Source organism: Kogia breviceps, chromosome 2, assembly GCF_026419965.1.
Source record: "Kogia breviceps isolate mKogBre1 chromosome 2, mKogBre1 haplotype 1, whole genome shotgun sequence".
NCBI classification, from domain to species: Eukaryota; Metazoa; Chordata; class Mammalia; order Artiodactyla; family Physeteridae; genus Kogia; species Kogia breviceps.
The window spans coordinates 49,273,733-49,287,664 of record NC_081311.1 but is presented as its reverse complement, the minus strand read 5'-3'; the positions used below and the strand labels follow the sequence as shown (position 1 = coordinate 49,287,664).

Here is a 13,932-nt window from a genome sequence, read left to right as displayed (position 1 = left end):
TTGATATATGTAGAATCTATAGTAATATTGGTAACTGGGAAGAAGTAAATCGGACTCAACGTTGGATCTATTTGACTTGGTCATTACAGGAGATATTTTGCGAGACTGATGGCCCTTTTATTTTACTTCCTCACCGCCTCTCCCTCTCTGATTGTATAAAAGAAACTGGCATCCAGACCCAGAAAAGATGGTTTTTCAGAGACACTATTCTGCCATCTTCTCGGTCTGCTGGCTTTCTGAATAAAGTCTTATTCCTTGCCTCAACTCCTAGTCTCCGATTCATTGGCCTGTCTGGTGGTGAACAGGGCAAGCTTGGACTTGTAACGTATTACCTGATATTGCTAATTTGTGTCCTCTCTCTTTTTTTTTACTGATCATTTTCGCTAGAGTTTTACCAATTTTACGAATCTTCTCAAACAACTACCTTTTATATTCATTAATTTTTCTGTTTTTCTATTCCATTGATTTCTTGTCTGATTTTTTTTTTTTTTTTTTTTTTGTGGTACGCGGGCCTCTCACTGTTGTGGCCTCTCCTGTTGCGGAGCACAGGCTCCAGACGCACAGGCTCAGTGGCCATGGTTCACGGGCCCAGCTGCTCCACGGCATGTGGGATCTTCCCAGACCAGGGCACGAACCCGTGTCCCCTGCATCGGCAGGTGGATTCTCAACCACTGTGCCACCAGGGAAGCCCTCTTGTCTGATCTTTATTTTTCCTTTCTTCTGCTTTCTTGGGTTTCACTTTTTTACCTTTCTTAAGGTGGAAATTGAGGTCGTTGATATGAGACTTTTTTTTTCCAATGTAGGAGTTTAGTGCCATAAATTTTCCTCCAAGTACAGCTTCTAAGTACTCTATCCAGTGCCCTATGGATTACAAGATTTTCCACTCTAGCTGGTGGGAAAATACACTACTCCCACCTCTGTGCAAGCTTCAGTGATTGTTCCCAGTAATCCTTTTCCATGGTTCTTTCCTTGGCCTCTGGTCACATATATTGGTCAATACTCAGTTGAATTCTCCAAGGGCTGGACCCTCTGCATTTCTCCAGAGTTCTCCCTCTGCATTTCTCCAGAGTTCTCTCTCTTTGCAGCTCTCATCTATCTAGTACTCTACCCTGAGAACTCTAGCCATACTAGCCTTCCAGGCTCAAACCTCTGTCTCCTCTCAACTCAGGGAAACCACCAGTCTCTGGCTGGGTACCCTTTCCTGCACCGCAGCCAGGAAACTCTCTTTGTAAGCTGTGGCACCAGGCTTACATCTTTTGTTTCTCATCTGTTAGGGATCACTGTCCTTTGTTGTCTGATATCTAATGTCTTGAGAATTGTTTTGTCATACATTTTGTTTGGTTTTTAGTTGTTTCAAGTGTCTGAACTATTTTTATACACAACACTTCTGACATCAAATGTATGGGATTTTTTTGTTTGTGTTTTTGTTTTTGTTTTTTTCACACCAACAGCTATTTCTCTAACTCTGAACACCAACTCGGTGTCCTACAGTTCAATTTTGTTGCTACCTGCTTGGAGTTAGTATCAGACTCCACAGGTTTAAGAGCTCAGTCCCACAGGACTGTCCTTACTTCAGATGCCAGTCTCAAGTATTAGGTACTCCAGGTACCCTTCTGTCTGACTTGGCTACAAAATTGGGAGTTCCCACAGCCCTCCCCACTTTCAGGCTCGTAATTTGCTAGAACTGCTCACAGAACTCAGGAACTCTCTTTATTTACATACCAGTTTATTATAAAGGATACAACTCAGGAACAGCTAAATGGAAGAGATACATAGGGCAAGGTATGGGGGAAGGGGCATGGAGCGTCCATGCCCTCTCCAGGTGCACCAACCTCCCAGCATCTCAATGTGTTCACCTTGAACCCTGTTTAAGGTTTTTAATCAAGGTCTCATCGTGTAGGTGTTATTGATTAAATCATTGCCCATTGGTGATTAGGTCAATCTCCAGCCCCATTCCCCTCTGCAGAGGTCAGTGGGTGGGGCTGAAAGTTCTAACCATCTAATCTGCCTTGGTCCTTCTGGTGACCAGCCCCCATCCTGAAGCTACGTATGGGCCCCAGTCACTAGTTATCTCATTAGCAAAGAAAGATACTCATCACTCTGGGAGATTTCCAAGAGTTTTTGGAGCTGTGTGCTAGGAACTAAGGACAAAGACCGAATATTTACTTTTTATTATATCACAAGGTAGGAGCATAAATCCAGTTGCTTACTCTACCTTGGCCAAATGCCAGGTTAAAATTTTACAAGTTGTGTTAATTCAGGTATGTGTGTTTGAATATTTTCCAAGATGTGATTATAGGTTAGCATTATTACATTATAAAACTAAGCTAAGGAGAATGCAAGTAGAAAACAAAAACAACAACACCTCTCAAAAAATCCACCTTTTAATTGAATACAGAGATTTGTTCTCAGAGAAGAACTCCATATACCCACTTCTACATGGAAACATTTATTGATACTGTGACCAAACATGAGTTCATGTGATGGATGCACAGTGAGGCCAAACAAACCAAAATGTCAGAGTTTGGAGCAGAGAAAGGTTTATTGCAGGGCCAAGCAAGGAGAATGGGCAGCTCATGTTCAAAAAATCCCAATTCCCTGGTGGTTTTCAGGGAGAAGTTTTATGGGCAGTATTTGGGGTGAGAGATGCAGGGTGGTGCTCTGGGAATCTGTGTGTTCAGCCTGAAGTTACCATCCTCCACTTGGGTGGGGGCCTTAAGTTCCTGCAGAAGAGCTCAAAGATACTGTTATGTATATTCCATGAAAAGGAACCAGGACCCTGCCCCACTGCTGTACTATTGTTTCCTGACTTCTCCCTTGGTTCTGCATCCCCTCCCTTCTTTGACTAACAACTGTTTGAATCTGCTCTTCGGAACTCAGGGAGGATCAAGGAGGCTGAATGAAGCCTATTTCCTACAAACAGAAATGAGGACACAGAAAGGATTTGTACCTGGGAAAGCCCCACAGGGTCCTGCTCTGTTTCAATACTAACAGTTAAGTTAAATTAATAATACTTCTGGAAAATAAACACAGATGATAGAAAATTTACAAATTTTTATATCAAACAAAATTTTGATACAACTTTCAAAAATGGAAGTAAGTGGCTATAGAAACTCTAGATTTATACTACTTGGTGAAATCTTGGGTAGTGTTGTAGTGCCATGTAAATTTCTAACCCAGTTTCATATTTATATGTCCTTCCTGTCCCCGCCCCCCACCCCCAAAGCCCCACAGGCTTGTGGAGCTGGTCACTGCAAGAAGAATAGGCAGTAGAGGGGCTACATTCAATTTGGTGTCACAGAGAAGTCTACTCTGTTATCTACCTTTTACATAAAACAGCTACTTGCTGGGATTGGAGACCTAGAATTAGATTTAAAAATAAAAATGAACAACATTATGGACAACAACAAATTAGGTGGCTACAGTTTTGATGATTAATGGTACTAAGTATATAGACTCACTAATTTGGGGGATGAGGCTGGGAATTGGGACTATTCTTGCATACCCTGGAGATGTACTTCCCAGTGGGAAACCATGCAGAAACTTCGCGCTGTTATAGTCAGTCCCTGGTTGTGAAACTGAGCAGGACCCTGTGGGGCCTTCCCAAGTACAAAAACCTTTCTGTGTCCCCAGTTTCTTATTTGTAGGATAAAGGCTTCAGCCTCCTAGACTTTCCTGAATACCAAAGAGTAGATTCCAACAGTTACTAACCAGGGAAGTAAGGGAATGCAGAAACAAAGAAGGAGCAGTCAAGAAATCATAGTGCAACTATTAAAGCAGGATCCTGGTTCCTGCTCAAGTAATATACATAACAGAATTTTTGAGTTCTTCTGCAGGAACTAAGGCCCCCACCGTGGTGGAAGATGGTTAACTACATGCTGAGACCCCAGACTGGTTGAAATCAGAAGTCTGATGATTGACAATCCTGGAACACCACCCTGTTACCTCACTGTTAACCAATCAGAAGAAAGTCACACCCTGCAGCCCTCATCCCAAATTTTGCCCAGCAAAACTTCCCCCTAAACAAGTTCCTAATATATAGCATAGGTAACTATATTTAATATCCTGTGATAAACCATAATGGAAAAGAATATAAAAAAGAGAATGTCTATATGTGTATAACTGAGTCACTTTGCTGTAGAGCAGAGATTGGCACACTGTAAATCAACTATATTTCAATAAAAACAAAAACAAAAACACTTCTCCCTGAAAACCATCAGGGAGTTTGGATTTTTTGAGCGTGAGCTGCTCATTCTCCTTGCTTGGCCCTGCAGTAAACCTTTCTCTGCTCCAAACTCTAACATTTCGGGTTGTTTAGCCTCACTATGTACCGGGCACCCGAATTTGTGTTTGGTAACAGTATCCTGTGTTCACAGAGGCCCTTTTAGCTATTTTCAATCTCTTGATGTTTAGCTATGAGGGTGTTTTTAGCTATTTTCAATCTCTTGATGTTTAGCTATGAGGGTGGAATTCATAGTTTTTATCATTGTTTATGTGTTTTTAAGACAGACATGGGGAGAGCATGTGGAAATACAAGCAATGTTTTTCTAACCTATTTCATAGTTAAATAAAAGACAGAAGAAAGGGAGATTAACGGGGAATTTCCCAAGAGGATCCTCTTCCTTAGTAAAAGCCAGAGGGGTTGAGACTGTGCCTGACTTCTTGTAAAGGAATGAAGATCCTGGGAATTCTCTGGCGGTCCAGTGGTTAGGACCACGCTTTCACTGCAGTGGCCTGGGTTCAATTCCTGGTGGGGAACTAAGATCCCTCAAGCTGCGTGGTGCAGCCAAAAATAAAAAAAAAGGAAGGAAGGGAGGAGGGGAGGAAGGAAGGAAGTATCCTGCCATCAGCAGAATATCAGTGCCCAGCAGGCCGTGAACCCCTTTAAAGCGGTATCCACATTCATCATGAACTTTTAATTCTTTTCAAGAGTTGTATAAATTTACAAAATGTTAGCAATTATATTAACATTCTTCTAAAATTATTGGGACTTCCCTGGTGGTCCAGTGATTAAGAATCCGCCTTCCAATGCAGGGGACGAGGGTTCAATCCCTGGCCAGGGAACTAAGATCCCACATGCCGTGGGGCAACTAAGCCCATGCGCCGCAAGTACTGAGCCTGCACACTCTGGACCCCACGCGCCACAACTAAAGAGAAGTCCACGTGCTGCAACGAAGAGCCCATGCACTGCAACGAAAGACCCTGCATGCCACAATGAAGATCCCGTGTGCCGCAACTAAGACCCAACGCAGCCACATAAATAAATAAATATATTTTTTTAAAAACATAGGTGAGCTATGCTTTAATAAAAATAAAATTACTGAGTTATTTCATTAAATAATTTCTTAGTGATTCATCACGTCTTTGGAAAGGCGTGACGAAGAGTCTGCTATAGTTTATAAGTTATGCTGACCGCTACACACCCTTGTAATTTGTGTAGAGATATATGACATGATTGGAAGAGATGACGAAACAATCTTCAGGCACTAAAAGACTGAAGCAAACTGAAGGGCTTAGGAATAGGAAAGTCACCATTAATGAGACCCCTGCAGAGATTACCAGGAAAGGGAACAGGACACCGAATGATGAGTTCTTGACCCGGAGTGTGCTAAAAGGATGAAGAGGAACAAATTCAAAGCCTTAAAAAAGCCTTTAAACTGAACATGGTGAGAAAAAGAGAAGGTTGCTCAGATAAACTCATCAATCTCACTAGTATACAGTAAGGCAAAGATAAATTAGAAAAAAAGAATGTCTGGCAGATAAGAGATACTCAGTATTTGTTGAATGGGTGAGTGCATGACCCAGTGAGTAGTGAATGAACATGCTTGAGGTGCCTGGTGAGTCACACAGAAAACATTTAGTACGGGAGGACCCTCAGGGCTCACGTGGCTATGTAACCAACACCCAGCCTGTGGATGATGATGGGTGGGAAACTGAAAAAAAAGTTTAAAAAGACGGTAAGCTAGTGGTGTATTACTTTTGGACAAAGTAGAGAGTAGAAGAATGACTGACCTCCTATTTAACTTTTGATGATGATTAATTAAAAAGAAAGAAGAGATGGCATGTTAGTTAGTTTCAGGTGTTTAAAGGGATTTCTCCTAAAAAAGATTAAACTGATTTTTCATGATTCCAGAGGACAGGGAGGAAGAAAACATCCACCTTTTCAGCCAGATTAGCCAAATAAATCTTTACTCTAAGTTGCAGGCAGATCACCCCTTACACTCTAGAGTAAATACGGAAGTCCTACGTGAGTGAGCCTGTCTAGGAAAAGAGTAGAGAAGACCAAGAACAAGACCTTGCTGTATCCTTTACTATATGTAACTGTGAATCAACTGTATAATTAACCATGTTTGTAAATTAAATTATGGTTTTGGCCTCCTAATTCGTGTTTCTGTTTGTCTTTTACAGGAGTGATTCTAATCAAAGCCCAGATTTTAGAGCTAGTGTTTCCCATTACAGCATCTCCGAAGATAACTCTAAATGCTCACAGTTCTCTGAAGATTATTTTTTCTTCTCTTCCCAATATTATATATACTGGCTGTGCAAAATGTGGATTGGAACTAGAAACAGATGAGAACAAGATCTACAAACAATGTTTTCGCTGCTTGCCATTTACCATGAAGAAAAAATACTATAGGTAAGGCAACTAAGCAAGCCAGCGGGATGGAAAATGTTTAATATTATAGGACTGGAAGTGACCAAAAAATTACATATATCAACTCTTTCTAATGAGAACTAACTAGAGCTAATCCAAGAGAATAAATTGTTCCTCCTGAGTGATAAATAGCTATTTATGAAAGCAGAAATTGCCCAGTAATCATAACAGGAATTTTTCAAAAGCAGCAATTGGGAGACTTTATTGTCTTTAAGCAGCTATACTGAAGAAAACTTTTACTTGGTTTACATTTTTAACCAAGTTCTAAAGGGCTCATAAGAAACTCATTTCCCTACCTTAACATATTATTGGAATTTAAAGGTTAAAAGTAATTATATGATCTAACCTCTGAGTTGTGGAAGCTAGTAAGGTGTTTAACCTTTCTGTATCTCAGTTTCGATTAGAAATTAAGGATAGCAGACTAGCACTCAGTGTTTTATTCTCTTTTCTGTTTCTAAATACTGCAATATCTAAAAACCGTATGCATATATATTCAGCATGTTATCATGGACTACATTAAGAAAATTTACAGAAGCTTAGTCCATAAGCCTTATTTCCCTTTACATATATTTATGTTTGTTATAAATAAGTAAATGAACTTTGCTCTTACTTTGAAAGTTGCTTGTCTGGAAAATAAAATTGGATTCAGATGCGTGGTCCCCTCCCTTCGCCTCCCCCCAGTCCATTCTCCACAGCTGACAGAGTGACCACTCCCTTCCTTTAAAACCTTTCCAGAGTTTCCCATCACACTCGCCTCTGCGGTCTCATCTGCTGTACTCCTTGCCTTGCTCACTGGGCTGCAGCTGTACCGGCCTTCTTTCAGTTCTTTAGACACTCTGACTTTTTCCTCCTTAGGGCTTTCTCACATGCTCTTTTCTCTGCCTGACTCCACGAGGCTGGCTCCCTCGTGTCTTAGTTCAGTGGCCCTTCGTCAGAAAGGCCTTCTTAGTCACCTCCTTTGTTCTCTGTAACAGAGTGCCCTGTGTGTGTACCTGAAGTCGTTTACTTGCATATTGTCTTCTAAAAAACATCGTTACTGAGATATAATTCATATCCCATCAAATTAAGCCATCTAAAATGTACGGTTCCATGGCTTTAGTATAGTCACAGGCTTGTGCAACTGTCACCACAATCAATTTTAGGTCATTTTCATCTCCCCCTCCCCCAAAGCCCCATACCCATAGCAGTCACTTATTCTCCCCTCCCACCAACCCATAGCACCCACTAGTCGAATTTCTGGCTCTATAGATATGCTTATTTTGGACATTTCATATAAATAATCATACAGTGTGCAGTCCTTTGTGACTTAACTTTTTCTTAACATGTTTCAAGGTTCATCCATATTGTAGCATGTATCAGTACTTCATTTTTTTTATTGCCACATAATATGGATATGCCACATTTTATTTATCCATTCATCAACTGATGGATATCTGGATTGTCCCCACTTTTTTTTTTTTTTTTTTTTGCGGTAGGCGGGCCTCTCACTGCCGTGGCCCCTCCTGCTGCGGAGCACAGGATCCGGATGCTCAGGCTCAGCAGCCATGGCTCACGGGCCCAGCCGCTCCACAGCATGTGGGATCCTCCCGTACTGAGGCACAAACCCGTGTCCCCTGCATCGGCAGGCGGACTCTCAACCACTGCGCCACCACGGAAGCCCGATTGTCCCCACTTTTTGGCTATTATAAATAATACTGCTCCGAACATTCATGTACAAATTTTTGTGTGGACATGTTTTCATTTCTCTTGGATGTATACTCAGGAGTAGAATTGCTAGGTTGTATGGTAACTTTTATTCCTTTTGAGGAACTGCCAAACTGTTTTCCAAAGCTGCTGCACAATTTTACAGTCTCACCGGCAATGTATGAGGGTTGCAGTTTCTCCATGTCCTTGTCAACACTTTTTATTATCCGTTTTTCTTTTTGTTGCTTGTGCTTTTCAAGCAACATAAAGAAACATCATATCTAAGAAAAGTATCATTCCTAAGCCAAGATCATGGAGGTTTACTCCTATATTCTCTTCTAAGAATTTTATAGCTTTAGCTCTTATGTGTAGGTCCATGATCTATTTTGAGTTAATTTCTGTATGTGGTATAAGCAAGGGTGGGTCCAACTTCATTCTTTTACATGTGGATATTCAGTTTTCCCAGTACCCTTGGTTGAAAAGATTATTCTATCCCCATTGAATCATCTTGCCACCATTGTTGAAAAGCTTATTGTCTTTCTATCCTATTAAACTCTTAAGTTCCTTGAGTGAAGGAACCAGATCTGTCTTATTCACTAGTGTATACCCAGTGCTTAGCACACTGCATGGTACAAGATATCGAGTATGTATTTGTTGAAATAAAGAATGGAGGAAGAGAGATAGCCTGGGGAAAGAGTATAGAGTGTAAAAGAGGAAAGAAACTAGAATCATCATGTGGATAAAGGGGGAAGTAAGTTTTTAGAGGGAAAATCAGTAGTCATGTTTTAGCTATTACACTAAATTCCCCTATACTAGTGAGTCTTTCTAAATTCTGTTTGCAGTTTATTTCCACCCGCCCCGGGTATATGTATTTAATTCAAGCTTTATAATTTAGATTCAGCATGAATCACAATAAATGGATCATCAGCAGAGTTACTAATAGAAGAATTACCATTGCCATTGCCAGAAACATAGATTTTAATTCCTGTACAATCATTACCAATTTTATCTCCAGAAATGACATCACAATATGTACCAGCAGGAAGACCAGTTTGCAAAGTTGAAGATAATGCCCAATCATCATTGTTAAAGACAGTGAATCCTCTGTTTCCTCTTCCAAAAGTTACTTGGTTGCTACCATTGTGTTTGTAAAAGGTTGGCTGCCAACTACATTGCAGAACACAACCATGTTCCTTATTTGATGCCATTGATGTTCACAGACCCAGTCATTGCCACAAGTAGTATCTGGACTTCAATTTATTTTTTAATAATTTATTTTTAAAAGAGGTATATCCCTGTCTTTAAAAGTACATAGATAGAATAATATTATCCATATCGTTTTGTTCATATTGTTTGTTCCTTAGAGTGTATCATGGCATTTTTCTCCTAATAGCACTTATAAATCTTCCTCATTCATTTTAACAGTCACATAATATTCCATTGCATGAGGTACTGAAAACTGTTGACCTAGTTCCTTGTTTATTGACATGCAAAACAGTGTTTTTTTTTTTGTGGTACGCAGGCCTCTCACTGTTGTGGCCTCTCCCGTTGCGGAGCACAGGCTCCGGACGCGCAGGCGCAGCAGCCATGGCTCACGGGCCCAGCCGCTCTGCGGCATGTGGGATCTTCCCAGACCGGGGCACGAACCCGTGTCCCCTGCATCAGCAGGTGGACTGTCAACCACTGTGCCACCAGGGAAGCCCAAACAGTTTGTTTTTGATGAGAAAGAATCCAGTGGAAAAAAATAACTTGAAATTGTGATTGTGAAATACATGATTATCACCTTTATTTTATTTCTGGAAATAATTTACACAGCAGTGTAAAATAATGTCTTCTTACATTAGTATCTGAAAATGTAAAATGAATATGGAATAAATAAAATTTATTTATCACTTGAAACTTTTTTTTTTTTAAAGCCCTTCTTTTATTTCTGGGATGTTTCAGGACATCCTAGAGTTGTTTTAGGAATTAAAACTAACCCTACATAAAAACCCAGTGATTTTTGAAATTATATTGCATTTAAACATTTCTTTAATTGAAAATCTTTTTGAGGATCCTGTGCTGTTTACTCTTTTGTAGGCCAGCTTTAATGACCATAGTTGATGGAATATATAAGGTTTGCGTCCATGTAGGATCAAAGCTGATAGAGAAGATTCTTCTCAACATTTCTCCTGACTGGTTCAACAGAGTTATAGGTAAGATATCAATACGCCATCAAGAGGTTGTTCTTGGTGAAACCATTCATTTCAGGAGTGTAGATAGTAATTGGAACAGAAGGAACATTATACTGTAAATTAAGAGGGTTTTTTTGTCAGTATATAAGCAGAAGGATAATCTAGCTTAAGTGAAACACAAGACTATACACACTACTATATATAAAATAGATAAGAAACAAGGACCTACCTGGTGTCCAACACCAGAACCTTAGTTTTATAATAGTTAAGTAAATGAATGTGCGACACTATATAAACATATAAAGATTGTCCAGTGTCGGTGGTGCGGATATGTAGGATGTTCAGCTCTGATGATAGGTCTAGTCAGTGGCTAACAAAAAAGTGAAGATGACCCATTTGTTAGATGCTCAAACTCCATCCTTTTCTCATTAGTCTTAGACTCTCTAAGCAGTTGAGTTAATCTGGTTCAATTGATTGCTCTGTCTGTTAACAGTGGATTATTTTTTCTGGCTTTCATTTTTGCTTGAATGCTGAACATTGCATATAGAACAATACAGACTGAAGTAAACAGTATTTGTACCTGAAGCAAGCATGCCTGTTTTCCTAGACCTTTACTGGGCGTTGGGGGTGGGCAGAGTAGTTAATCTTGTCAGACCATGAGTCGGATTTGAGCTTTTTATTGTTCTGGTTACCTTCCGGTCACCACTGGCTTCCAATTATCTAGCATTATGTATGCTCATGGTGGGGAGTGGTTCTCCAGAGAGTTTTCCTTAATATTCCTGCTTCACCAGTCAGCTTTAACCCTTCACTCTGTACCTGGGCCTCAGAGAGAGTTTCTCTTCATGTTCTTTTATCTCCCCAGGTTGTACAAGCTCTATTCGTTGTCATTTGGTGCATCACAGCCTGGAGGGAAGGGCAGGAGTGATTCTCTTTGATTCTGGTCCAGCCTTAGTCTTACACAGGCTCTGTGTTTCTGGGTCTTGGATGTGGTGCTTTCTCAGTGACCCTGCCCCTCCTGCCAAGTCAGCCAAGCTCTGCCTTGTGTCTTTGGTGGGTATCTTTGTGTGGTCCTGCCCCTCTCTCAGCAGCAGGGCACTGCTAATGGTCTTGATCCAGGATGGTTTTCTGCCCCTCCCCCAGGGATAGAGGGATTTTCCTTTCACCTTTCCTCCATCTTCATCCTCACCATCTGTATCTTGGCGCAGTAGGACTTGAGGTCTTCCTCCAGCAGTTTAAGGCTTTTGTTCCTTAAGGGAGCCGTCCTGAGTGGTGTTTTGTGCTTTTCCTCCTGGCAGTTTCTCCCCTTTCCCAGGCCTTCACCATAGCTGGAAGCTTTCTCTGATGTCTTGCCCTGCATCCAGCCTTGTGAGTACCTGGTGAAGATGAGAAGAGCACGTGCCCCCTTGTCTTTGACGCTGGTCCACGCTTGGCTTTTAGCAGTTCATTGAAACTTTAAGCACATTCTTCATTCTTGCTTGTTTGGTGGACTGTCTTCTTTCTGAGCTCGGCCCCAGGTAAACCCGTGCTCCTGTCCTGTCTCTCCTTACACTGCAGTCTTCTTGGCAGCTGTACAACCTTGGCTCACTTATAGGTACAAGAAGATTGTGATTTTGTAGTTTATTCAGCTTTTTCTAATAATTGTTAGGGTAGGAGCCACACTCTTCCCAGTATTCTACATCCTAATCGGAAGTCTCTCTGTTTTTTTAATTCACTTTCTTTATTAATTTTCATTCTTTCCACTGTTTTCATGCCTTTTCTCATTGTTCTTTGTTTATTTTCAGTCTTGTCTTTTCATTTTTTGCACAATGGCAGTTAGTCTTTATTTCTCAGAGAAGCACCGTTCTCATATAGAGTATAGACCTGTGTTTTGCCCAGTCCTGAGACAATTAAAGTCCTCCTTCTTGGCATTAATTAAATTGTATCCATAAGTGAAGATGTGGGCACTGTTATAAAGTGTTCATCAGATCATTCAGGTTATCACTAACCTTGATTTTTTTTTAGCTTATTAAAGTGAAAATTCAAAAATTTTAAGTGTTGTACAGAATTCTCACACCTCCAGGAACATGTCGTGGGCCCTCCAGGAGTCTGTAGACTCAATCCAAGAAAGGCTGGTGGTGTTGGTCAGGGAACCAGTAGAGTCTGAGCATAGTCAGTGGTGCCTTGTCTGTCTAGTGTTGAGCAACTTGCTAAATGACTTGATTGTCCTCAAAAAATGAGAGGAAGCATATAGGACAAGTGCAGAATACAACGACATATCCACCTATAATCTTAGTATTTGTATATATTATCAAGATTTGATATTAAGTAACCAACTTAGAGTCCTGTTATATAAACAATAAATATATGTATATGTAACTGTGATAAGAGCTATAACCTAGATAAATATAAGAATACTTTTCTGATATGGACATGGCCTTTTTGTTTCAGGCTTAATTTAGGGAAAGGTTAATCTCAGTTCTTCCCTCGATTGTTTGAAGAAGCCAGGGGCTGTACCATAATAGGAAACACCATCGGTCTGAACAGTGCATTACTGTGCGTTCTCTCCAGATCAGCAGGAATTGTGCCTCATCATTCTAGAGTAACCTGTGACTAGAAAGAGAGGGGGTAGAAAGAGACATGTACAGTGGGTTTGGGACTGGAGAAACCAAGGGAAACAATGAACCCTTCAATGTGAGCATGTCCACACCCCTGGAAGGGATGCTAAGAGCCCTTCATGTTTCCTCTTCCTCAGCCCCTCCCTCAGACGTCACCTACGACCTGGTCGCCGCAGACCTGCTCCATGCCTTGCTGGCGGGCAGTGGGGCACCTTGTGTCCTGAAGGTGCAGAGCCTCTTTGTGTTAGATGAAAACAGCTACCCGCTACAACAGGATTTCTCCCTCCTGGATTTTTATCTTGACGACATGAAGCACGGGTCCCATGCCCTTCTCTAAGACCAGAGGAAGAAACTGCAAGCACTTCAAGGAAGAGCACTGAAATGATTTGTCTTTTGAAATGAATGACAGGGCTTTTGCTCGGGGTTTTAAAATAAGTATATTTTATAAAGAGAGTTGTGTTAAAGATATTAATTAAAACTTTTTTTTCCCTGAGAAAATTCTGTGAGGTTTTTTTGTTTGTTTTTTGGTCTTTCCCTTTCTTGCTTCTAGAAAAATGATCTAGCAATGACGGCAACACGCAGCAGTTCATTAGGATTAAAGGCTCTCTCCACTTTGTCCCTGCTCCATTCCAGGCACTCTCCTAAGTACTAGGATGCGGACCTGAGGCATTTCCTCAGGAATTGCTTTTCTGCTATGGTCACAAACTCTGAGTGCTTTCCTTACTCCTACGTTAATTAAACCATAGACATGACATGATTTCCTTGATGATAACTATACATGACTATGGATTAGTTCATATAAGCCTACGTTTAGACAAGTTCCAGA

The 13,932-nt window shown here is 40.8% G+C and overlaps 1 protein-coding gene across 6 annotated transcripts in view; it reads left to right on the top strand.

Annotated features, from left to right (window-relative positions):
• Positions 1 to 13,932, top strand: part of SHLD2 (shieldin complex subunit 2) — a 95,387-nt gene that overhangs the window by 75,400 nt on the left and 6,055 nt on the right. For 3 of the 6 annotated variants that reach the window (XM_059053919.2, XM_067025211.1, XM_059053921.2), the window contains 3 exons: positions 6,409 to 6,637; positions 10,418 to 10,533; positions 13,244 to 13,607. In XM_059053919.2, coding sequence (XP_058909902.1) covers positions 6,409 to 6,637; positions 10,418 to 10,533; positions 13,244 to 13,443 — 545 coding nt within the window. In that variant the 3' untranslated portion in view covers positions 13,444 to 13,607. Of the gene's footprint in view, positions 1 to 5,440; positions 5,667 to 6,408; positions 6,638 to 10,417; positions 10,534 to 13,243; positions 13,608 to 13,932 lie in introns of those variants that run through there. The other 3 variants (XR_010838909.1, XM_067025212.1, XM_067025213.1) reach the window with 3 other exon arrangements.